A 27,220-nucleotide genomic window follows, 5' to 3' on the forward strand; every position below is an offset into this window, starting at 1 on the left:
ACTATCTATTTATTTCAAATTATAACTAAACTTATTACACATACTCAAAAATCATACCTAAAAGCACCATATCTAAAAAACATTCAGAACAGCAAGAGAAAAAAAATTTTCAACAGCAGAAATGGTTAGTAACCATCCACAACAAACGTTAACTGTTGCTTTTCCAGATATCACTATAAGCAAGCTTATCTCTAACCTTTATTATTCTAACCTAGTGGTGCTTAATCCAGGCTGCTCATCAGTGTAGCTTTTCAAATATATATCTATAACTGCTGAGCTCTCCTATATCTAAAGATGTAATTCCAGTAAGTAGAAAGTGGGGCCTAGGCATCTACTACATATTTTAATAGGTCTAAGGAGATTCTAATGCACAGCCAGGATTAAGAACCTTTGCTCCAACTTGAAGATAAACATCTAACGTTATGATGGATATTACAGAACTCTTCTACTCAAAATGCGGTCCATGGACTAGAAGCATTGCTATCATTTGGGAGAAATGCAGAATCTCAGGCTCCAAGATATACTGATCCAAAACCTGAATTTTTAAAAAAGATCCCCAAGGGGCTGGCCCGGTGGCGCAGTGGGTAAGTTTGTGTACTCTGCTTCAGCGGCCCACGGTTTGCGGGTTTGGATTCCAGGCGTGGACCTACACACTGCTTGTCAAGCCATGCTGTGGCGGCGTCCCACATACAAAATAGAGGAAGACTGGCACAGATGTTAGCTCAATGACAATCCTCCTCAAGCAAAAAGACAAAGATTGGCAACAAATGCTAGCTCAGGGCCAATCTTCCTCACCAAAAAAAAAAGATCCCCAAGTGATTCAGATGCACGTTAAAGTTTAAGAAATACTACTATAGGTTTTAAAACAAACTATTTAACTAAGACATAGACCAAAAAGACCACTTAAATGGTAATAATAAACATATCTGGGCAGATTTCTTATAATGGTGGAAGGACTCAACAATATCATGTAAGTTTGTGTTTAAAGTTTATAAAAGAAAAGTTTATACCTGTTTGCTTTTCTTTCTCAAAAATCCAAGATATCAAATATTATATCCTATGGAACCAAAAATAAATCTGCAAGAAGCCTTTATGATTTTAGCTATTAACAAATGTTCAGAGCAGTCAAATCTAGTACCTGCTATAATCAAGATGTGCAAAGGATAAAAGAATATCAGTCTTGGTCTAATAAGACTGATACCTATTATATAAATTGTGTCACTAATAACAGCAAACCGTAGTCTGAATCTGCTATAGTAGTACTTATTCAATAAGATATTCATGGTTAGTTAAGTATCCTAAGGCTCTATGGAGACCAAGATCACAGATATATTTTCACATGAGAGAATTAACTCCAAGTTTTTAGCCAACCCAGATTGGCTATATAACAACTATTTGTCAGTGACAGCAACAGTACTAGACAAGAGGATACATCTGGATCATTAGAAAGTAATCACTGCTTTGAAAAGAAAGAACACCAAAAACAAAATATTCTATATAAAATTTTTATGAACTCATATCTTCATACTAAAGATAACTATTTAAGTAAAGATAACTAGGAAGTAACCTAAGATACAATGGTAACCTTCCAAATGAATAAATAGTGACTGAAAATTAATTTATTCTAGCTACTCTGGATTATGATGATCCTTTTTTTTTTTTTTTTTTTTTGGTGAGGAATATCGGCCCTGAGCTAACATCTGCCATTTCTCCTCTTTTTGCTGAGGAAGACTGGCCCTGTGCTAACATTCATGCCCATCTTCCTCCACTTTATATGGGACGCCACCACAGCATGGCTTGCCAAGAGGTGCGTCGGTGCGCGCCCGGGATCCGGGCCAGCGAACCCCAGGGCCGCAGCAGCGGAGTGCACACACTTAACCACTTGTGCCACAGGGCTGGCCCCAATGGTGATCCTTTTTTACTGGTCTTATCCAGTTGCTAGATATTAATCAGTGAAGATCAAAAAACAGAAAAGATATGTGATGATCAGATTATTCTCTCGAAATTCCAACATTTAATCAACTGAACAACAGAACCCCATAACTTCAGAAAGAAGATGCATTAAAAGATTAACGAGATAGATGTTTTTAAGATAATTTTTCTCCTTTTTCCTCTAAGAGCTTACTCAAGGGAGAACTAAAATACAACAGGAAATTTATCTTTGATAAAACTAGGAGAAATTTCTAAATCTAAACTAATATTTATGAAGACAAAGTAAATAGGAGATGTAACTGACCTGGGAAAACAGAATAAATAGAAATGCAGATATCAAAAAGAAAGAAGGTGGGGCCGGCCTGGTGGCGCAGTGGTTAAGTGTGCGCACTCCGCTGCGGCGGCCCAGGGTTCCCAGGTTTGGACCCCAGGCATGCAGCAACGCACCACTTGTCAAGCCATGCTGTGGCGGTGTCTCATATAAAGTAGAGGAAGATGGGCACAGATGTTAGCCCAGGGCCAATCTTCCTCAAGAAAAAAGGGGAGGATTGGCATCGGATGTTAGCTCAGGGCTAGTCCTCCTTACAAAAAAAAAAAAAAGAAACAAGGTGATCGGCCCAAAAGGACAGAGATATTATAGGTACCAGCTACAGGGTGAGGCTTGGGTCGGAAAACAGAGAGACGGACTGAACTCCTGTGAAGAGCAGTCGGACACTTAAGACTCTATCCCCAAACTGTACAGCCAGGTGTTTATTCTCTAAAGAAACCAAACCAGAAAGGTCCTGGAGTAGGAGACATCAGATATACAGGAGGAGATGAGATACTAAATCAAAAATGAGGATTAAATGAACATATGCATGATAAACAATGAGATCCTCAGCCCCCTTCCCATTCTCAGCTCCCAAAATGCGGGGAGCCAGGTTTATTATTCATCAGTCAAAAACTGGCAGATGAATCTCTCAAGAAATTGAACAGATACAGAAAAAAGACTTAAAGATATTGACATTTGGGGGGGTTCTCAAAGAACGATCACTACGTATTAGGAATTCTAAAATGTTCCCAAGATTAATTACCCACCTCTGGTGTACACACTCTTACACAATCCTTGCAACTCCAAATTTGATATTTTATACTCATGATTAGGTTATATTATATGACACAGTTGACCAAACGATAGGGAGATTATCGAGTGGGCCTAACCATATCACATGAGCCCAGGAAGAGCAAAGAGATTTCTTTGGCTGACTGGAGAAAAGGAAGGCAGAGATTCAAAGCACGAGTAGGGTTCCATGTGCTGTGCTGGTGTGAAGATGGAGGGAGCCATATGTCAAAGAATGTGGGCAACCTCAAAGAGGTGAGAGCAGCCCCAGCTGACAGTCCATAAGGAAATCAGTATCTCAGTCCTACAACTCCTAGGAATTGAATTCTACCAACAACAATAAACTTGGAAGTGGATTTTCTTCTATAGCTTACAGATGAGAACTCAGGTCAGCTGACACCTTGATTTCAGCCCATGAGACTCTGAGCAAAAGAATCTAGCCACACTGTGTGCCCAGACGTCTTGTCTATAGCAATTAAGAGAGAGTAAATGGGTGTTGTGTTACCCTGCTATGTTTATGGTGAACTGTTATGTTGCAATAGGAAACTAATTATATTATATATGTAATATATATATAATACTTGATAGGAAAACCCACCAGTTGACAAAACATGCATGCATACCTTCCAATTTAGCTTTTTAAGCCTTTGCTATTGACTACAAACAAAACCCAGGGTTGACCAGACATTTGAAGAAAATCTTAAATGTGAAAGACAGCCAAAAATATTCAAAATGACAGCAAAAATTTTAAAATGCCAAAAATTCTAATGCTTTGGAGAAGTAGGAGTAGGGAAAAGTAGCAGAGATAGAAGACCATCATAAATAAGTGTGGTGTTAAATTTTTGAACTGCAAATTAGGAGACAATGGAGCACTAACTTCAAAAGTTTGAAAGAAAGTGATTTTTATTTTGTTTTATTTTTTTTTGAAAGTGATTTTTAAACTAGAATTCTATGGGCCGGCCCAGTGGCTTAGCGGTTAAGTGTGCACGCTCCGCTGCTGGTGGCCCGGGTTCGGATCCCGGGCACGCACTGACACATGCTGAGGCTGTGTCCCATATACAGCAACTAGAAGGATGTGCAGCTATGACATACAACTATCTACTGGGGCTTTGGGGGGAAAATAAATAAATAAATAAAATTATAAAAAAAACAAATAAATAAACTAGAATTCTATACCTAGTCAAACTATCAAGTATGAGGACAGTATGAAAGGCATTTTCAGCTAAGGTCTCAAAAACTTTTACCCCTCAAGCATCCTTTCTTAAGACGCCTAAACCATAATCAATCTCAGTATCGCAAAAAGAGAAACAACCAGAGTACCTATGTGATACATAAGGAAATATATACACTATGAATGACTATTCTTGCCAAAAACAAAATGAACCTGAATCCAGTCAAATATCTAGATCTGATTTCTGATTTACAGGAAATACAACACACAGAGGTACAACTGGCAAAATCCATAAAGTGGGACAAATAACTCAATTTCTTCAATAAATAAGTAGGAAAAAAAAGGGAGGAACTATTATGATTAAAGGACACTTAAGAAAAGTAATTAACATCAAAAATATGTAAAACTTGTTTGAATCCTAATCCAAACAAATAAACTGTAAAAAAGACCATTATAAAACAATTGGGTTTGGCGATATTAAAGAATTACTATTTTTTTTTTCTTTAGATACACAATGGTATTTCCGTTATATTTCTTTTATAAAAGTTCTTAATTAGAGATACATACTGAAGTATTTAAATATGAAATGATATGAGGCTTAGATTTGCTTTAAATTAACATGGGAGTGGGGAGTCAGCAGGGTGGTAATGAGTAAAGATGAAACAAGAATGTCCATACATTGATGGCTGTTGAAACTGAATAATGGATATGCCGAGGGTTCATTATGCTATTCTCTTGGGGTTTGAATGTGCAATTTTTCAACTGAAAAAAGGAAGGAAATAAAGGAGAGAGGGAGAGGAGAAGTGAGAAAGAGAAAGAAGAAGGAAGGGAGGGAGAGGGGAGGGTAGCTTGTTAGCTACTGTAAAGAAAATAGAAAAAATGGGAATAAATCCAGAAATAAGAAAAATGAAGCAACTATTAGTAATCTATGAAAAGGAACTCTACCTCCAAAAGTAGCTCCTTTTAGCTGAAATCTACTTTCATGTAGCATCTTTGAACCTGGTTCTGCCTCTTGGGGCCAGAGAAAACAAATACCCCTCTTGTATTCAATCTGAGTCTTCTCATCTTCAGGAGAAACATTCCCTGTTCCTCTTACGACCCGTTTTCATATCATTTCACAATCTTCATTTCACTCACATAAACTTCTAGAGAAACATCAAATTTCTGGGAAATGCTAAATTATATCTCAACTATTCTGTACAAATAGTTTTGTCCCCTCAAGTTAGGACCTTGTATGTGCCTCTACCATGTTTTCATCTGTATTTCGTCAAAATCTCTTTAATGATCCATTCTAGAATTTTAACCAGGATAGAAATCAAACTTAACCACGAGTCCTTCAAATATTTAGATGCTGTGTTAAATGATATTTATTGAAAGGATTACCAAACAGCAGGTCAGTTTTATGCTATAACAAAGTAGCAGTTTACATGCATTGCATGTACAATATATAGTACATTGGCGTGCTCAAACCATGAACAATTAATGTTCACAGCATATTTATTTCTACTTTAGAAAAGTTAAAATATATGGTTATTAAAAATGATCATAGAAATTTAGTTACTATTTCCTTACATTTAGGGCACATTATATATAGATGGTGCTAAATCTTTGATTATGGAGATAATCTCTAATTAAAATACTGTTCTTAGGGGGATAATATAATGATGATCCACTTTATAAAAATATAATGATGATTCACTTTGTAAGGTTTCAAGAGACATTCTACGACAAAAAAGTGGGGTAACTACATACAGTTGATTCTCATTATTCATGGTAGTTATGTTCTGTAAAGTCACTGTAAACACTGAATTAATGAATACTGAGTCATTGCTTCTACAGGAAATATAGGGTTAGGTTCCCACAAGACTCTGGTCACAGCATCTGCATTAACTAATCAATACACAAGCTTGTTTTATGTGTGTTTTTGTTTCAAGACAACCTTATTTAACACATAGTTGATTCACTAACGTTGAACTCATGGCCAATAGCACTATAACTCAAGCCTGAAAGAAAGCTTATCTAACACGTATTTTCTGCATGAGGCACATCGCAGTGTTCTCACATTTAAGAACACTAGATAGTACTTCAGCATAACACTTTGGGGCCATTTTAGACAGTGAAATCGCCAACAAAAGGCACAAAAATGTGAAAAATGTGGCACTAAGTAGATTGTGAAAAGAACACTTGTTTACAGTATGAAAGCTGAAACAAGAAGGCAGAGTATCACCTTATTTCATCTTAGCAGGGAACATGCGTGTGGGACAACTCAAATTTTTTACGATTCTGTGAATTTCTATGAAAGACTGTAAAAGTGCTGGGAGTACTCATTTGGGGGTACAAATACATTTTATCAATTAGGCAAATTCACAAATATGGAATTTGGGACTAATGAAAATTGACTATATAAGAAGTCCCTCTTTATAAGGTTGACAGCAACATGTACATTTTATTACTCTGGTAATGAAAATATACTTTAATGAAATGTTCCACATAATTCTCTAGAAAGTAATCCATTAACCTTTACGCATAGTATTATACTAAATATCCAAAATTGTACATTTATAAAAACAGGAGTTTTTATTAGATTTATGTGTAACTTTGAAAAATTAGGTAGACGTATTACATATGTAGAGCTTGCAGACTTACCTGCAGCTTCTAGTAAAGCTTCCAGTCTAGCTTGTGTTTCTGGATCTACTGTCCTGAGGTCTGCACCATCAGCAGTACCTGACAAGAGCAACTTGGAAGCCGTTTCCAGCATTGGATTTTCCAAATCATCCTGATCCAAAATGAAGGACTCCACCTAGAAAACAAATACAAAATAGGAAGGAAGGGAGGAATGAAAGGAGAAAGGGAAAGTGGGAAGAGAAACAGAAGAAAAAGGAAGAGGAGAGAAAAAAATATTTTAACATAAATATCAATGATAAATACAATGCAATTTTAAATAAATTCATTGTGATATATAAGGCCATTGTTTAACTAAAGGAGAAAATAACATTTGTAGAAGAATTTAAGAATGTATTATTCATATGCAGCCTAATATTTTTTTCTGAAATCATATGTATTCTTTTCCATTTTAATTTGGTGGGGGGGTAAGGGCAAGTTATGAGGTTAATGCGTAGACTGTGAAAACTTTAACTTTGGTAGAGGACCTAAATCAGCTGTTCTTAAACATTTTGCTCTCAGGACTCCTTTATACACTTATAAAGTACTGTGTTCCCAAGGACTTCATGTAAGGGTTATATTTATTAATATTTACCATATTAGAAATTAAACTACAGTATCAAAAAAATCACATTCATTAATATCACCACCGGTTTCATCAAAAAAGCTTTTAAGTATTGGAAAGCTGTCAAGCCCAGGCAATTACAATTTCCAAAATTCTACTTTGTGCTTGAAAGCTTAATTTTATCACTGGCAACAAATACTGCCAATTGTTTTCCTTAAAATGTGATAGGCTCACTTCGATCTTTTCTGAGAACGTTTGCCAAAGACCCAAGTTTGATAAGTATAGTGTGTCCATCAGTTATATTTTCCAGCAAAAATGGCATTTCACGGAAAAAGAAATGGCTAATTCACCTCGCATCTCAAAAAAAAAGTGCTTTTCCTTCAAACGCCATACTTTCGTATGCAGCAATGCTTTATGTGGACTCCCTGTTCTGTCACACACAGTACATTAAAAGGATGTATTCAAAAGTGGAGATTTCAAGAAATTAATATTTACTGTTTCATTAAGATTATTCTTAAGGTGAAACCGCTTTTTATTTTTTTTAACTCTCAGTACATGGCAGTGAAGAATACAATACTAGTACAATTTGATACCATGGCTTTGATTAAGGGGACAGCAGTTTAACCTACCATTGCTTTTGCATTACCAGATGTCAACACAATAAACGAGGAAAATGACATCTTAATATTGTGATGAAAACAGTTTTGACCTCGTGGACGTCCTGAAATGGTCTCTGGAACCCTGAGGTGTCTGAAGACCATACACTAATAACAACTAATATAGTAACATATATCAGATTCAATTAAAAGTTATTTAAAGAATTAGAAAATAGAAAACTCCTAAGACATAGGGAAAAGTTTTGTTTTAACATCCCTTATCATAGTGCTACTTACAAATAGGTACTAAGATATAGTCTTTTCTGTTTGCTGATAAAAAGTTGATAATTATTATATAAAATATCACTATTTAACTTGATCAGGAGAAATTTATTTCACAAATCTAAAGTATTTCTAACACTGTAATAACTAAAATAGATATAAAAGTAATTATAACCTAGAACACAACTACACTCATGCATAGTATCTGGATGTCAGAAATACGAAAACAACCTTAAGGAATAAATTCTTAACCATTATAACACCAGAAACTCTGTATTTTTACATTTTCGAAAGTCACCTATCTAGTAACTAGGCAAAAGTGCTATACTTAATCAACACATATTTAATACCCAATGTCAAATTTTGGGGGGGAAATAATATGTTTCTCTCCAAATTTCCAATAAACTAACACAGTTTAACGTGAAATAACATTTCAGATTTCTAATACTTCAAATGCAAATAGACACGGAATACTTTGAAGATAATCTATGTAAATTGTTGAAAAATTTCAGAAAATTTGGCAGTATGTTAACTATAACCCATCAATAACAACTGTGAAGATGGCAGGGAGTTAAGGAAAAAAAACAAGAATATTTTTTTAAATTTTATTTTTAAAGGCAGTAGCGAAAGCATAAGTACTATACTTTAGGAAGTAGACTTTTGGGCATGGTTTTGCCACAGCAAGCTGTGATTCAAAATTACAGCATGGTAAAAACTATGTCTTCCTATCTTCAACCATACAGAAAATGAGTCTTTCTAAAGAAAAAGGTGCTTCCCAATGAAATTTTCTCTTAAAATATCTACAATTTTTCAACCCAATGGGAGAAGATGTAAGAAGGAAAACAAAGAAAATAAACATGAAAAAATGAACATACTAATAATTAAATAATATTTTAGATTAAAGTTTTAGAAAACAAAAGATCTCAAAGAACAGTGCATACTTAAGTGCCAAATCAAAAGTACAGATCAGAAGTACTAAAACTGTTTGAAGGAGACACTGCATGCAGAAAGAATATGAAAGGATTTTGACCAAAATAACTAATTTGTATAAAAGAAGAAAAGGAATGTGGCACTGGTAGAAAAGTATAAAATTTCTATATGCGAGAACAAAGGTTTTACTATAGGGAAAGTCAGAAAGTTAGAAGTTAGACACAGAAGGTATTAAATTTCAATAAAAAGTGATTTTCTGACACAAAGTCCCCTATGCCATGTTGTATCTTAACTTGGTGAAAATTTACGAAGAAAAATGGATCTCAATCTCTTCATGAGGGATACAAAGTGGAGAAATATGTTTTCCTATTGACTTCAAACTTCTCCACATAAGTTCTTATGTTGATTTTTAAGTCCACTATTCTTACTATGTGAAAAACTTGAAAACTTTTTCAAAAAACCGTAAATTCAAATGACTTTCGAAATTCTACACGTAGATTTAAAAAAAAAAATGTATAAGGATGTAAGAAAAGAATACAAATGGATATCTATTATATCCTCCCCCACCCCCAGTGTAAGATTAATGAAGAAACTAATTTCAAGGACACTGTTAGAATCTAAAGACCTAGGTACCATTACTGCTTCAGGTGCTACCTGTGAGACCTAAGCAAGTGTCTCAGGCATCTCTAGACCCTTATTCTGCATAATTTTTTCATAAATTTATCACACATGACTTTTTTATTTTTATTTTTTTGGTGAGGAAGACCAGCCCTGAGCTAACATCTGATGCCAATCCTCCTCTTTTTTTTTGCTAAGGAAGACTGGCCCTGGGCTAACATCTGTGCCCATCTTCCTCCACGCTATATGGGACGCCGCCACAGCGTGGCTTAACAAGTGGTGCGTCAGTGCATGCCCAGGATCCGAACCGGTGAACCCTGGGCCGCTGCAGCGGAGCACACGCACTTAACCACTTGCGCCACTGGGCCGGCCCCCACACATGACTTTTTATATATACTTATTGCCTTTCTAAACTCCATGGAAACAGGGATGCTGTTTGGCACACTGACATATATCTGGCAACTAGAATTACGTCCATCACATTGTCAGGACTCAATTCTTGAATAATAAAAGATGGTTTGAGGATCCTTCCTTTTCAGATTCTAAAAGGCTGTAGTGTATTTGGAGAAGAGAGAGTTAGTTACACAAAATAAACTTAGAGGTATATTTTATAGATATAGAAAAACTGTACATTAGGTAGCAAGCAGGGCAAAATGTTATCTTCATTGGTTTATTAAATACATTTTTATTGCAAATAGTCTTTGTGCAAGAGATACTACTGTTTACTACTATGGGGGATACAGATATGTGTAAAATCAACTCTACTATCAATGAACTTATTTCTTTAATGAGAGAACCAAAGTATGTGCACAAATGAACAATAATACAGGGTAGAAAGTGCATAGGGTAATAAGAGAAAAAAAAAGGGCAATGGGAGTTCAGAAGAGGAAGCAGAAGAGAACCTCCTCCTTTAACACCAATTCCTCTTTCTCCAACTGGAAAGATTCTTGTGCTACAGTACAGAGTAAGTGGAGAGAGACTGACATAAGGAGATGCAGGGGCTAGCCCAGTGGTGTAGTGCTTAAGGGCACGTGCTCTGCTTCAGCGGCCCAGGGTTCACGGGTTTGGATCCTGGGCGCGGACCTACACACCGCTCATTAAGCCATGCTGTGGCAGCATTCCACATACAAAAAATAGAGGAAGACTGGCACAGATGTTAGCTCCAGGCCAATCTTCCTCACCAAAAAAAAAAAAAAAAAAAAAACCCCAAAGATGCAGTCTTATAAAAATACAAAAATAGTAATCCTTTATTCAAATGTAAACTATAACTAACTAAGTTATGGGCATATACCTCTCTACCATATCCTCAGTTGAGGTAATTCAGATTAAAAACTAAAATGCATTTTCCCTTTTTATTATATTCTTTCTACAGAAAAAATATTCATTTTGAATCACAGTCAAGTTCTGGAACATTAAAAATGGTCTGAATAAAAAATCCACAAAAATATTTGAAATGTTATCTTTAAATGAAATGTATAAATAATTTCCACAAACAGAGGAGAGACAGAAGGAAAGGGATGTCCTTAGTAAATTTATTCCCTAAGGGAAAGAACCTATCAAAGTTATCAATATTCAAAGCATGACAATTTAAGTTACATTTAAACTATTTTTGGATGTGTTGTCTTGACCAGCTGGATATTCTATGAAATGGTGCTTGCGCATCAAATTCTTGTCTAATATAAAGAACCATCAAAATGCAAAGGCCTGGTTCAATTTATCGTTACAGATGAGAAAACAGAAGCACAGGACCCTTATTTAAACAGCAGGTTTCTAAATATCTAGCACCAAGAGACCAGTTATCCAATTAACTATTTCAATATTCTTTCCACTAGCAAATTCCCTGCTGGAGTAAAAAGAGGTTGTTTCACTCTGCTCTAGACAAGGTGACTTTAAATTCTATATTTAGGGATAAAACTGTCACCACTTGAACCCATTGTTTAATTACTAAAAGTGTAACAACTACGCATTATATGCCCCTGATTTATGCAACATAAAATACAAAGCACCTCCTATGGAGTATTCTTGCCTCTTCTCAAAATAAACAATAATGTAATAGTGTCCTCAGAAATAACTTTCAGTTTACAAAAATTAATAAGGTAAATATTAGGAACAATGTTTCTTAAATCTTGGCACTATTGACATTTTGGGCTTTAACATTTTGGGCTGCCTAATTCTTTGCTGTTAAGGGCTATCCTATACACTTCAGGACGTTTAGCAGCATCCCCGGCCTCTACCCACTAGATGCCAGTAGCTATCCTACTACAGGTTGTGACACCAAAAATATCTCCACTCACTGCCAAAAGTCCCCTTGAGGAAAAACAAACAAATGAACAAAAAAATCTTGGGGAGTAGGAAGTTGAGAACCACTGAGTTAAATAGAAGGAAACAGAAAAATCTAAAGTGTGGAACCTGTTTAAAAAAAAAAAAAAGAAAAAAAGAGACAAAGAAAGTAAAAAACTGTTCTAAATTAAAGAGACTCCAGACACATAACCAACTAAATATATACTTTATTTGAAATTTTCAAGATAAGTGAAGAAATCCGAATATTAAATGGATATTAAATAGCATAAATGAGTTACTTGGGTTGGATATGAAAATGCCCCCCTTATCTTTTAGAGATGCATACTGCAATATATAGGAGTAGTGTCAGTAATATGCCATAAAATACTTTAGGAAAACAAACTTGTGCGGCAAATTCTTGATAATGTTGAATCTGAGAAAGAGATTTATAGAGGCTTTATTATATTAGTCTCTATGTTTTTGTGGGTGCTAAATCGTTTTGGTTTTGAAAGATTAAAGGTCATGTTTCACTGCAGAAGTTGCTTTTGTTTAAAAAAATATTATTTAACAGTAACACCATTTAGATTAACAAAGTAATTAAAATTCTTTTTTACTTTCTTCCCCAAATAAACTCAACACAACGCTTAACAATGAAAACCAAAGTCTTTTAACAATGGTCAGGGCTAAATGGAGTTGCTTATGCCATTAATGGTACTCCCAATCCTTCCATTCTCAAAACACAAAGTCACATGAAAATTAGGAAATGTAGGGCTATCTGCACCAACTGTGAACATTAGCATTACATTTCAAACTAATTTCTCTTCAAAATAGATATATTATCACTGCCATATCAGAGAATAGTAGTCCATTTTGTAGCGTAATAAACTGGTATTTGTTTCAAAGTATAATGATATAGGATAATTCTGATTAACTGGACATCACATACGCAAACTCCACTCCATTTAACAAATATTAACTGCCAATTACACACTATGTGCAAAGCGGTAGGATAGCCAAAGAAGAATGGAAATATAAAAATAATTTTGTTATAATCAATGCTTTCCACAAATATACAATATGGAAAGGCAACTGTGCAAACAACTAACTATATCAAACAAGATTGAAAATAGTAGTAAATGTATACTAATACAGTGACTGTATAGAAGAAGGAAAAAACAATTTTCAATGAGAATGGTAAAAAGATTAATGCTTAAGGAAGTAAGAAAGACGGGGCCTTTCAATACTGTGTTGAGAAGTTCAGAATTTATATGGTAGGTTACTGAAGAATTTAAGTATTAAAATAAATAATCAGTGTTTTAAAGAGATAATTAGAGCCCATGTGAAAGATAGTTTTGAATAGATGTGACAACAGAGACAAAAAACCAATTAGGAACTTACTTTAATACATCAAATGAAAAAAGTGGGGATGGGGAAAAGGGTTAGTCCCTAAGGATAAACATACTTTAAAAAATGCAAATGCTAGCAACTCCAGAATTTGGACTTCTTGACCTTTAATACTCCCTATCCTCCCATCCCACCCCTATCTACCAATTTATTACTGCTTTTGTTATTCAGGAAACCACTCTGTCCATTTATCATTGAATTTCAAGCTAGTAATCCGAATTTCAAGATGATAATCTATATTTCAAGAAGGTAATCTAGATCTTGACTATATTACAAAGGTTTTTAAAATAACAAAGAATTCCCACACTTGCTCCAGGAAAACAAGGTACCTTCAATCCAAAGTTCACCACGCTTAAAATTTTAAGATCTCTTAATCAGTCAATGCAGAAAAATCTCTCCAAAAGAATGTTTATGATGAAGTTTTTATATTTTTAATGATTTTTACTTTTAGTAAATGTCAGTGTTTGACTTTTACGACCAATTTTGTCATTTCAGTGACATAAAGTGGGTTTACAGACACAGATCATAACTGATACCATTTCACCTACAAAAAAATAAACGTTCATTAGAACAACTTGACTTGAGGCCATCATCATGGACTGAATTACATAATAACTCAAGTGTCGTCACGTAGTGATATTCAGAGAACAGGCTACGTAAACATAATTCAAAGCAACAATAGTTTCTGAATATTGGTATGATTTATCATTATGAAAATATCTGTTGCATATAAAAAGATATTAAAAAGCTGCATCTAAAAAGGATATAAAAAGTTAAGAAACTAATTTGAATCTATGATAATTTCATAACACTGATTGAATAAATTCTTAATAGTTTACATATGTCTCTCAAACATCCCCAGAAAAATATGGTATTTGCTCCTCCTAGTTCTTTGAATACAAACACAGATGTATTATACGTAAAATAAGAAATAGTCACAATTATAGTCATCACAATTTATTCTCTTTCACATGTGGCCCTGAAACGTAATAAAAATTTCTTTGCTCTGTATTTTTTGTAGTTTTAAATAGGGTAAACTTCAGCTAAAATACTACAATTCCTAACAGAGTAAATTATTCCAAAATTAATATATTTGGATATATTTTTTCTGTACTATTAAGATAAAATCTTCAGTAGAGTCACTGAATACTGATCTATGGATACATTTTAATAAAATAAAATAAAAACCCACTTAAAGTCCTTCTTGTAAAAAAGAGTGTCAATTATAGTATAACTCATTACAGTATCAGTATCCTGAGATTGAAGTAAAACTAGAGTCAACCTGAGTAAAAATAAATTTAGCTTTCAGAAAGTCTATTCACCAAGAAAACACTGATTTATTCCTACATTCTTTTATTCATACTCATCTATCCACCTAATAAATTTTAGTTAAGATCTAGGAATGTGCTAAGAATCAGTAATATAATAGTTAAGACAGCATTAGTCTCATACAGCTAATACATGACTTCTTTTCTTATATTTCAAAGTACTGATCTACCTGTAACATGAAATTACAATTCAATATTAAATTTTTAACATTAATTGTAAACTTTATAAAGTAGCAAATTACGAATGTGGTATGGAATTCGCAAATCTAGAGTTTATCTAAGTGGGTTTTTCCGTAACAGAATTAAAGTTACAGATTATTTCAAAAATTTCCCCCAAACTCTGTATCAATAGTACAATGCAATTTAAATATCAATTTAGCCTGTTTCTGGTATTTATCATTATTCATCAATTATCATAAAAATTAGCCTCAGAATAAAATGATTCTTATGAGACGGCTTTAAAATGCACACACAGATACGCACATATATACAGATATGCACACACACAGTTATAACTTGGAGAAATTTGAGAATTCCAAGGATATAAAGTCTAGAAAGATTATGGGTGGGAGGAATGACTGTTAAGAGAATTAAAAATCAGACTGATATCAGACTTCCCAAATAAATACAACACTAGATGCTAGAAGACAACTGTGCAATTAAAAGTTCTGAAGTACAATTCTTTTGAAAGTAAAATTCCAAACTGCAGAATAAAATAATAGTTTTATAGATATGTAAGCACTTTGAAAATTTAAAAACTGCAAACATTTCTGAATTTAGAGAATGTACGCTTTCAACAACAAAAATGAATCCAAGAAAGACAGCCTTGGAATCACAATACTAAGCAGTTAGAAAAGAAACTAGCATAATACAACCTAACCTATCTTCAGCACCTCAGGCAGCTGTTAATTAATGATTCCTTAAGGTTAGAAAAGTAAAAGCATATTATAACATAAACATAGGACTAAGATTTCAGATTATTTAAAAAATAGGAAAGCCAAGACTGAATGAAATAATGCCAAAAGCCTATGTTCAGGGAAAGGGAGCAACTAGTTACAAATACTGTTTAATTCAGTTCAATGCCTGCAGAAGAACAGGAATAAAATACATAGTTTTCAAACCGGGAAGGAAACAGAATAGAGAAAAGTCAATAAAAGACAAGGAGTAAGGGGTAATAAGAAAATACATCTTTGCCATAAACTTCAATGTTAGGAAAAATACCAAAGCCCAAAAGACCTAGTTAATATAAAAGTGACTGGGAATATTTCTCTTATTCTAAAAAATGACACGCAGATTAGGATGAAAAATTAAAAAAAGAAGGAAAAACTCAACTATATGCTATTATAAGGGAGATATCTAAAATTTTTCATCATAAAGGTTGAAAATAGACATGTGAGAAAGCAATCTCAGTCAAGGATATTACTAATATCAGTCAAAAAAATTCAAGGCAAAAATATTAAATAGAAAGAAGGATATTTTATAATGATGATAATATACATCAAAAAGGTGTAACAGCTCAACTTTCATGCACCTAACAATATAATACAGAAATATATAAAGTAAAAATGCTAGAAATATAAGCAACTGGAAAATTCACACAACTTAGTGGGAAACTTTCCACATACCTGTCTCAGAAAATGAAAAGAGCAAGTAGCTTATACAAGGATATGAAGGATTCAGAAAAAGAATTAATGAACTATACTTACATTTCTTAGTGAAATAGGACTTAGTATATCATGAACAGAGAACACAGTCTGAAAACAAACACCTGTTTGTTTTCAGCAAAGAAGAATCTTAAGCAAAGAAGAATCTCAACAGATTTCAAAAAAAAAAAAGAAAACAGGTTACATTCTCGGTCCATAAACCTAAAAGAAACCAAAAATTAACAATAAAAGATGACACTCTACTTGAAAATTTAAAAAGAAAAAAAAAAGCCTACTAATTAACTCAGAACACAGAGGAAATGAAAACTAAAATTGTGAGCATATTATTTCCCATGGGATTTGGCTATAGCTGTCCTTAAAGAAAAATTTAAGAGGCTTAAATGTATTCATTAGAACACAAGAAAGATTTAAAATGCACACAATAAAAAGCTTCAAAAATAAAATACAAATCAAAATATATCAATATAATTTATAATAAAAACAGAAGTGAAGAAATTGAGAAGAGATACAGAAGTAACAATTAAAACCAAAAACTGCTTCTTGGGTAAGTCTAGCAAGAAAGAGACAAGCCTTTGGCAAGTCTGATTATGGAAAATGAGAGAAAGAAAAAAACATAAGGAGTCATTAACATTAGAAAACTGAGCACAACTATATCAATAAATGTGAAAGTCTAAACAAATGGATGTTTCTCCAGGAAAAGGAAGTATCAAAATTAACTCAAGAAAAAGTAGAAACAAAATAGAATATATCCATAGAAAAAATCTTAAGGGTAGTCATAGATCTACCCTTCAGAAGAAACAGAACATTATTATATTATTTACAAAGCCCAGAAAACAGATAGGAAAACTCTCTAGCTCATAAGCACAAATAACCCTATTAGCACACCTGAACAGGAGTAGCAAAAACACTAAACGAAACAAAAACTTAAATAAAACACACTATTAGAAAATTAAATTCAGCAGCTGTGTAAAAGAATATCATACAATACATACAAGAAAGGGGACAAAGAAAAAACTAAGAAATATAATTAACTATACATACAGAAATAGCGATCTTCCCCTGCCTGGAATGCTTTTCCCAATACTTTCATTCCTCAAGTCTTAGTTTATATTTTACCTTCTCAAATAATACTATCAAAAGAGGTATTCTTCTCATCTCTCTACACACCACTCTCTTTATTTCCTCCACAGTACTAAAAACACAGCCTAAAATTATCTTGTTCTTGAGTACCTGCTTATTCTCTCTCTTCTCCATATAAAAAAAGGGAGGAATCATTCAGACTTAGCACTATCACCAGTGTGTAGCAACACTCCTGGCACAATGCAATATCCAAATAAATACTTGCTGAATAAATATTAAAAATGAAAAACATCATGACCAGTATTAGGTAAATGTACTAACGTAATTCACTCCATTAAAATATTAGAGGTGAGAAGAATATGTATTATCTCATCAAAAACACATGATAAAACACAATATTCATTACCAAAAATATTTGTTAAGCCAAGAGGGAAACTTTTTGTCCTGACAATGTATTCTACCAGAAATCTACGCCATATACAAATGTAAAAGTTTAAAAATTAGAAGTATTTCACTAAAATCAGGAAAGATGCCCAAATCAGAACCAGTAGTGAACAGATCTGGAAACTTAACCAATGCAATACGACCAGAAAAAACAAAGCAAAACAAACAAAAAAACCCTAGAGAAATATAAATACTGAGAAAAGGAAACAACAAAATGCCATCATTTGTAGAAAACATAACATCCTTCTAGAAATTTTCAGAAAATCAATTGAAAACTAAGTAAATGATAAGATCAACATACAAAAATCAATAGATTTCCTATATACCAGCAACAACCAATTAAAAAATAAAATGGAAAATGGAAGAAAAGATGTAATTCACAATAACAACAAAAACTAGAAAATATCCAGGAATAAACCTAACAAGAAAAGTGTAAGACCTACATGAAAAAAACTATAAAACTTTACTAAAGGACATAAAAAAACACCTGAAGAAATGGAGAGGCATACCATGTTCTTGGATGGGAAGATTCAACAGTGTAAAGATGTCAATTCTCCCCAAATTAATCTGTAAATTCAATGCACTTCCAATCAAAATCCCAAAGGGATTTTTAATGGAACTTGACATGTTGATTCTAAAGTTCATCTGGAAGAGAAAATACACAGAAATTGCCAAAATTTTTTTGAAAAAGACAATGGGGGGGTGGGGTGCCCTATCAGATGTCAAATATAAAATGACAATAATCAAAACAATGGAGTATTAAATCCAGAACACACATATTTTAGACTTCTAAAATATGATAAAGGTGGTATTTCAAGTCAGTGGGAAAAAAGGGCATTGTTCAATAAATTATTTTGGGAGAATGGTTAAAAAATGGAAAAAATGGTTAGGTTCCTACCACAGAATATATAAAAAAAAATTCCAGATGAATTAAAATCTACTAGAAACATAAATAATACTAAAGAAGTAGTAGAAGAAAATATAAGAGATTAATATCAAAAGGCTTTTCTGGAAAGACATAAATGCTAGAAGGTAGGAAGGAAAAGACTGATCAATTTTGACAGTATGAAAATGAAAAATCCAAAGATTCCATAAAGTAAGACAACTGACAAGCCAGGAGAAAATATTACAAAATATGATGTATATATTACAAACAGAATTATAAAGAAATCCTAAAATCTCAGTAAGAAAAAGACAAACCCCACAATGGGCAAAATGATATGAGTAGGCAACTTATATGAGAAATAACAAATGACCAATAAATATGCGGAACTTCATTGGGAATCAGGTAAATACAACTTAAAATGAGGTATTATTTTTCATTCATTGACAGATAATGTGTCACGTTTTGGAAGATAATTTGGCAGAATCTAAAATCAACACTTAAAAATGCAATTTTCCTTCTAGGAATTTATTCTACAGAAATACTTGTATATCTAAGCAAAAAAAATACATACAGTGATGTTCATTACAACACTGAACAGAAAAAAACTATAAATAAGCCATATCCCCATCAACAGAATAATGGTTAAGTACATTATAGTATGAAATAATAAATAGCTATCTGAAGAATAAAGTAAATAGATCTATAACCAAAGGCCTATACCACACGACTATCTAATGTACCTGTTTTGCTCATTCTGTCCCATCACTTTTCATCTCTTGAGCCTTTATTATTTACCTTTATGAAACTTAGAAATAGTGACATTTTCCCCCAATTTTTTTATTATCTTCCTCTTACTTAAACATATGTTCACTTGGGCAGGGACCCTATTTTGTTCCTTGTTCTGTCCTTTGCATCTAGAATACAGCCTTAAATATTAAGTACTGAAAAATATTTACTGAACAAATACACGAATATTGATGCAGAGACATCCACTTTACATTAGGTGAAAACGCAAGCTGCAGAAACGCAAATGTGGTATGTATCTATTTAAGTTGATTTTAAAAACAAAACATATGCATGTGCAAGAATACAAAAACTTCAAGATGTATAAACCCAAGTGGTAATCACAGAATGAAATCAGTGAGAGAATTTTACTTTTTTACTTGTCTGTACCCTTCTATATTACTTACCTTCAAAAAAAAAAAGACCACTGTAGTTTCCTATTGTGTGATTTTAGCAAATAATTAAGAAGAAAAAAAAACTACTTAAGACTTTCAAAGAAAACTATCATGGATAACCTATTCATTTCCATATTTCTAACAAAAATTCCAAAAGAGTTATCACAACAATTTGTATTGAGATATCTAGGATTAACTTGCTGGTATATGCAATTCAGTTTGAAGTATGCATATGCAGCCTAATTATTTTTAAATGAATGAAAAATGTCTTGGCAACAAAATCAAGTCATTATAAGATTCAGTTAAAGCAACTGCTTTTTTTTTTTTAAGAGAAGGAAAATATATTCTCTTCTTCATTCTTCTTCCCTCTGTATCCAATAAACTTTTTGCAAGTCAGATTTGTTGAAGTATAATTTAGAATAAAATTCACCCTTTTTTAGTTATACAAATCTATGAATTTTGATAAATATATAGTTATGTAATCACCACCGCAATCAAGATAAACAATATTTCTGACACTCAAAAATTGCTCTTGTTCCTTTGTAGGCAACCTTCTACCATACGCTCTGCCCCTAGAAACCATGATGTTTTCTGTTACTTTCATTTTTTCTTTTCCAGAATGAAACGGAATCATCCAGACTTTTGAGTGCAGCTTCTTTCACAAATGCATAGTGTCTTTGAGATTCATCCATGCTACAACATGCATCAGTAGTTCACTCCTTTTTACTACTGAATAGTATTCCATCATATGGACATACCACAATTTGTTTAGCTATTCCCCAGTTAATGAACATTTGAGTACAAGGCTTTACATGGGCATGTTTGCATTTCCCTTGGGTAAATAGATGAGAAAGATAGGCCACACAAGCGTATATTTAAATTTATAAGAAACTGCCAGACTTTTCCAAATGATAGCACCTTTTTGCCTTCCTACTTGCAATGAATGAGAGTTCTGGTGGCTTTGGAGTCTCACTAGCATTTGGTATTCAGTTTTTTCCTTTTTTTTATTCCTCCTCTCTACTCTACTAGGATATAATCACATTGTGATTTTACTCTGCAATTCCTTAATGGCTAGTGAATGATACTGAGCATCCTTGTCTCTGCTTATTTGCCATCAGCGTATTTTCTCCAATAAAGTATTTCTCCAATAAAGGAAAAACCTTTCCCCCATTTTTTGTTCAGTTGTTTCTTCATTATTGAGTTGTGAGAATTCTTAATATATCCTGGATACAAGTCCTTTATCAGACATGCGGTTTTCAAATATTTTCTCCAAGCTGATGGCTTGTCTTTTCATTTTCTTTTCAGTATCTTCTGAAGAACAAATTTTTAAATTTGGTGAAGTCCAAATTATCATTTTTTTCTCTATGTTTGCATTTTTTGTACCCTATCAAAAATATCTTTGCCTAACCCCAGGTCACAAAGATTTTCTATGTTCTCTTCTAAAAGCTTTAGTGTTTTAGTTTTTATATCTAGGTTTATGATCCAACTCAAGTTAATTTTTGTAAAAAGTGCAAGGCATGAGCTGAAGTTCCCTTTGTAAAAGATTATTCAAATGTTCCAGCACAATTTGTTAAGAAGACTCTATTTTCTCTTTTCTTGAGAAAAGGTGCCTTGGCACCTTTGTCAAAAATCAATTGATCAGACATGGATCTTCTCTAGACTTTATTCTGTTCTATTAATCCACACATCTATCCTTTCATCAATACCACACCGTCTTGCTTAATATAGCTTTATAGTAAGTCTTGAAGTCCTTCAACTTTGTTCTTGTTTTTCAAAATTGTTTTGGCTATTCTAGGGTCTTTTCCTTTCCATATAGGTATTAGAAACCATTTGCCGATTTCTACCAAAAAAAATAAAAAGGTCTGATAGGATTTTGATTGCAATCATGTTGACTTCTATAGGCCATTTTGGGAGGATGAGAGGGAGGGGACTGACATCTTAACAGTACTGAGTCTTCCAAACCATGACTATAGTATACATATTTTTATTTATTTAGATCATCTTTGGTTTCTCTCATAAATGTTTTGTAGTTTTCAGCATATGAATTATACATAAACTTTACCCTTAAGTGTTCCATGGTTTTTGGTGTTACTGTAATTAATATTTTCTAAAATTTTCATTTTCCAAATATTCATTTGTAAAATATAGAAATATGAGAACTGATTAGTTCTAGTATCTTTTTTGTAGGTTCTATTAGATTTTGTACATAAACAATATTGTCACCTGTGAATAAAGATGCTTTATTTGTTTCTTTCCAATCTTTGTGCTTTTTTTCTTTTTTAACTTACCTGACTAGATCTCCAGTACTATGCTGAGTAGGAATGGCAAGAATGGACAACTCTGCCTTGTTCTCAATCTTAGGGAAAAAGTGTTCATTCTTACCATTAAGCACAACGTGAGCTTTAGGTTTTTCATAAATGCCCTTTATCGTCAAGAAAGTTCTGTTACATTACTAGTTTGCCAAGAATTTTCTTGAGTGCATAGTGAATTTTGTCATATCTTTTTTTCTCTATCTATTGCGATCATAAAATGATTTTTCTTCTTGTGTATTAATATAGTGACTTACATTGATTAGCAAATGTTAAATCAACTTTGCATTCCTAGTATACATACCATTTGTTCATGATGTATAATCTTATTTATACACTGCTAGATTCTGTCTGCTAATATTTTGTTAGACTTTTTGTATCTAGGCTCATAATGTATATTGGTCTTTAATTTTCTTATAATGTCTTTGCTTGGTTTTGATATCAGGGTAATGGTGGTCTCATAATATAAGTTGGGAAGTAATCTCTCATCATCTATTTTCTGGAAAAATTTGTGTATAATTAGAATTATTTCCTCCTTTAATGTTTCATATAATTCACAGATGAAGCCATTCAGACATGGAGTTTTCTTTGCTGGAGGGTTTTTAATTAGAAATACTATTTCTCTATTATATTACTCAGGTTATTTATTTATTCTTGAGTGAGATTTGACAGTTTGTGTTTTTCAAGAAATTTGCCCATCATTTCATCTAAGTTAAATTTGTTGGCAAAGTTATTCATTATAGTCCCTTATTAACCTTTTAATGTATACGGGTGGGATTTGTAGTGATGTCCCTTTTTTCATTGCTCATTATCACTAGATGTGCTATAGACATCTCAATTAAACATGCCTTAAACTGATATCTTTCTGTATTCTCTTCCCCATCTCAAGAAAAGAAAGCTCTTCTTTCTCCCGTATTTTTTCTCAGAGGAAAGTATAGAGCCTTGCCTTTACTACATTCATCTTCTCATTGGCTCCAGTGATCTAATACTCTAAAGGTGGCAGCAACAGCAGGGTATTTCTAATAGACTATCATTACCCAAATAAGTGATGGAACCCTATGTTAATTTTATATACATAGATACATAAAATACCTAAAACTTAAGCTCAAATAATAATTGAGTCAGATTTCTAAGTATTCCAATTTCCTTTAAAATGGTAAATCAGATCTTATCACTCTTTTGTTTAAAACTGTCCAATGGCTCCCATTTCACTTAGATCAATGCCAAAGTTTTTACAACATCCCAAGATGGTTAAGGATTATTATGTTTCAGTCACTTATGTAACCCAAGCTCCAAGAACACAAAGGGTGCTAAATAAAATAGTTGCTGAATGAAGATTTTCCAATATTTGGGTAAGATCAAACAGAAAATATTCTTGGCATATCAAACAATGGTGAGCTCAAGTAACAGTAGAACACCAAATACTTGCTCACTTGAATTGATATAAATATATATGTACCATATTTGATAAATTTCAGTAATTACCCAGATTATTGCTGTGTATTATAACTAATACTTTTCTCTACCCATTAATTTCCTTTATCTGAGTCTAAAGGTAGTGTCTAAAAAAAGGTACATTTTTATGCCACGCAACAAGAATCAAGAATCCACTTACACTTGTTTTTGATTTTCACTACATTTCAAAATCCAAAAACTGGAAAATATGGTAACCTTTTCTTACGTGATGCTTTAGGACATTTGTATTATCAATCTAGATGAAATCAGAGAAGGATGACTTTTAATTTTAAAATTAATTGCATTTTGCACAGAAATTACTCCTAAAAATCTGAATTTGCATATAGATGTCAAATATAATACACAACCAAATGTAAAGCAATGCTTACTTCCTCCTCAAAAAATGCTTCAGAAAGGGGAAAGTTACCTTGACACATTAGCCCAAAACAATGCAAGTCTAGGATGGATATAAGTATACATAAAATCCATATGACAATTTTTTTAAGGCAAAGAAGTGTAACAAGATTAAAATTTTTCCTGGTCTTCAATTCTAAACGTTGGATGTCATTATAAACAAGTCTTTTAAAGATCACTTTTAAAAACTATCCAATAAATGTTTTCATTGTGAAGATCAAGAATAGACAGCTACATAGAGGAAAAATGAAAACCCCAAGTGTCTTAAAGTTTTAAGAAGAGGTGCTTTTGGTTTGAGATACAATCATTATACACAGCTGTGAAGGTACTTTATCTCATGAATCTTAAATTGAAGGGAAGATGTGCTCTGGAAAACCGTGTTAATGACCTAAAATGTGGATTTAGTGTTCAAGACATTAATGTCAAAGATAAGTGTGAAGAATCAGAATAAAATTATTTAATAAAATGTTAGAGTGGACAAGAATCAGTATTTCTCAAAATTACTTTATAAAATAAGTAGACATTTAAGGAGTTCCTCTACCTCCTAAAGTTTATATTTAAGTAGCTTATTGGATTGCTTGCTTAGTATTGACCTCAAGAACCATTCCAAAGGACTGAAACATATTAAGAGCTTTCCATAACTAAGTTCACAGAGATTTTTTTGACACGGCCTGATAAAACGTTGACAAAATTACTCAGATGGCCCCTGGAAATCATATTGCTCTTTGCAAACTATCATTTAGTAACTCTTATTTTGGAAAAATTTTACTAGACATATATGAAATCACAATCATGAAAATACATGCCCAGGAAAAAAAACTCAAACTATAGAATTAATCATAACTTGCCCTGTCTTGATTTCCCCAATGAAATCTTACTTTTTAATTCACTGACTCTGTTGTCTGCTGGCAGACAAGAAGCAGAAGGCATGCAGTTTGAGTCACATAGTGTTTTCATAAAACTCTTCTTGTCTTCATCCTAGGAATAGGACTGTCTTGCAGCTACTTTAAGCAAATATGAAATTAAAATATCTTAAATTACCAAGATTAAAAATTAATTACCATTTGCATTATTAAAAGAATCTTCATGGCTGATTCGATTCAATAGATATTGTTTAGCTAATTAATTTGGACATGAGTCTCGACGAGACCAGTAACTCCTTGTTGGTAGGGTCTATGTCTTTACTTTTCTCTGCTTCTGCCACAGCACTTCACACATCAAAGGTCATAGAGAAACGCTGGTTAAATTTAACATAAATAGCATATTTTATTTCCTGCATTTAAAATGTTTGAAAGAAATTAATTCAATTCAATTTCAGAAGATCTATAAATATTTCTCTAACTCAAATGTCCTATTTGTCTGCTGGTTACTTAGGATGTATTCTGATTAGCACCCTTTGAGCCACCAACTCCCCACCAGTCACTCTAAACTGAGCAGCTCTGAAATAGCTGTTAGACCTTGTGTTGTTAATAAATCCCGTTTACAATAAGAAGGGTTCCTGTGGTAGAAGGTGGAAAAGCAGTTACTATGCAAACAACACTGAAGTCTTGCATTCCTATAGTCATACAGTGAATACTGTTTACATTATGGAAATCAAGATTTATGCAATGTTTATAACAATATAGAAAATTGTGCTATAATGCAATAAATGCATCTTGACAAACCTCACATTCTGTAAAATAGCACATTAAAAATAACATGGCTTAGGGAAAAAATAGCACAGGGGACATTCCACACAAAACTTACACAACTCTAATCAGAATACTAAGAAAAACAGCAATTGTAATAAAAATACTAGCATACTTGAAAAGACATATTAAATTCCTACAAATGAAGAAATATTACAGTAAATGTCAACTTTTAAAAGAAAAGGGAACCCCGTAACAAGCAATTTCAAGAGAGAACACTTAGCCAAACTAAGTCAAGGCAAAGAAATTCAGGTAAGTGAGCATTACATTAAACATATTATTTACTCTTTGACTTGGTATATATTCTACTGTGTTAGTATACTTTGCATTCAGCTCCTATTATCTGGTGGTACAAAACCTAAAAATATTGGAAAAACTGTCTATGAACCAATGGAACCTCAAATAACGGCAATGTATAATGCCATCATTATTCTAACTTTAGGGTATCTATATATGTAATCTAAATTGAAACATTTTTGAAATTACTCCAGAAAAACAAGTATAAACTAGAATTATCCCAAGCAAATTGAAACATATGGTCACTCCATCTACCTAATTGTATACGAGCATTTGTTTTATAGAAACTTTCAATGGAGCAGAACAATTTTACTAAAATATCATTGACTTCGATCCATTACCTAGAGTCATGATAAAATAATATGAATTATCATTTAATTAGCAATAAAAATATTTAAGTCTATACACTGAAACCCTTAAATTATCTAAACATATCATTTACTTTAGTTTCTCATGGCAAATAAAAATCACCTTTGGTACACTGCAAATGTTCACCAAACAAATGAACTGAACAGCCATCAGCAATATGTTCCATTTGATAAAGAGATGATTTTTGTGTGTGTGTGTGAGAGGAAGATCAGCACTGAGCTAACATCTGATGCCAATCCCCCTCTTTTTGCTGAGGAAGATTGCCCCTGAGCTAACATCCATGCCCATCTTCCTCTACTTTATATGGGACGCCACCACAGCATGGCTCTTCAAGCAGTGCGTCAGTATGCGCCCGGGATCCGAACCAGTGAACCCCGGGCCGCCGCAGCAGAGCACACACACTTAACTGCTTGCGCCACCAGGCCGGCCCCAGAAAAGAGATGATTTAAGGATAGGTCTACCTGACACTGAAAAGCTCAAGAATTCCTAAGAAATGTGGCTAAGCTGTCTATATAGCATGCTGGCAAAATGGCTCTGGAATACATCCATATGCAAAATTTCATTGAAAAT

General features: G+C 33.1%; 1 protein-coding gene across 8 annotated transcripts in view; it reads right to left on the reverse strand.

The window, feature by feature from the left end:
• Positions 1–27,220, reverse strand: part of ANKRD17 (ankyrin repeat domain 17) — a 162,821-nt gene that overhangs the window by 83,189 nt on the left and 52,412 nt on the right. For 7 of the 8 annotated variants that reach the window (XM_058547252.1, XM_058547250.1, XM_058547249.1 and 4 more), the window contains exon 2: positions 6,849–7,002. In XM_058547252.1, the coding sequence (XP_058403235.1) occupies positions 6,849–7,002 (154 nt within the window). Of the gene's footprint in view, positions 1–6,848; positions 7,003–18,563; positions 18,582–27,220 lie in introns of those variants that run through there. The other variant, XM_058547254.1, reaches the window with a different exon arrangement.

This window comes from Diceros bicornis, chromosome 8, assembly GCF_020826845.1.
Source record: "Diceros bicornis minor isolate mBicDic1 chromosome 8, mDicBic1.mat.cur, whole genome shotgun sequence".
Classification (NCBI taxonomy): Eukaryota; Metazoa; Chordata; class Mammalia; order Perissodactyla; family Rhinocerotidae; genus Diceros; species Diceros bicornis.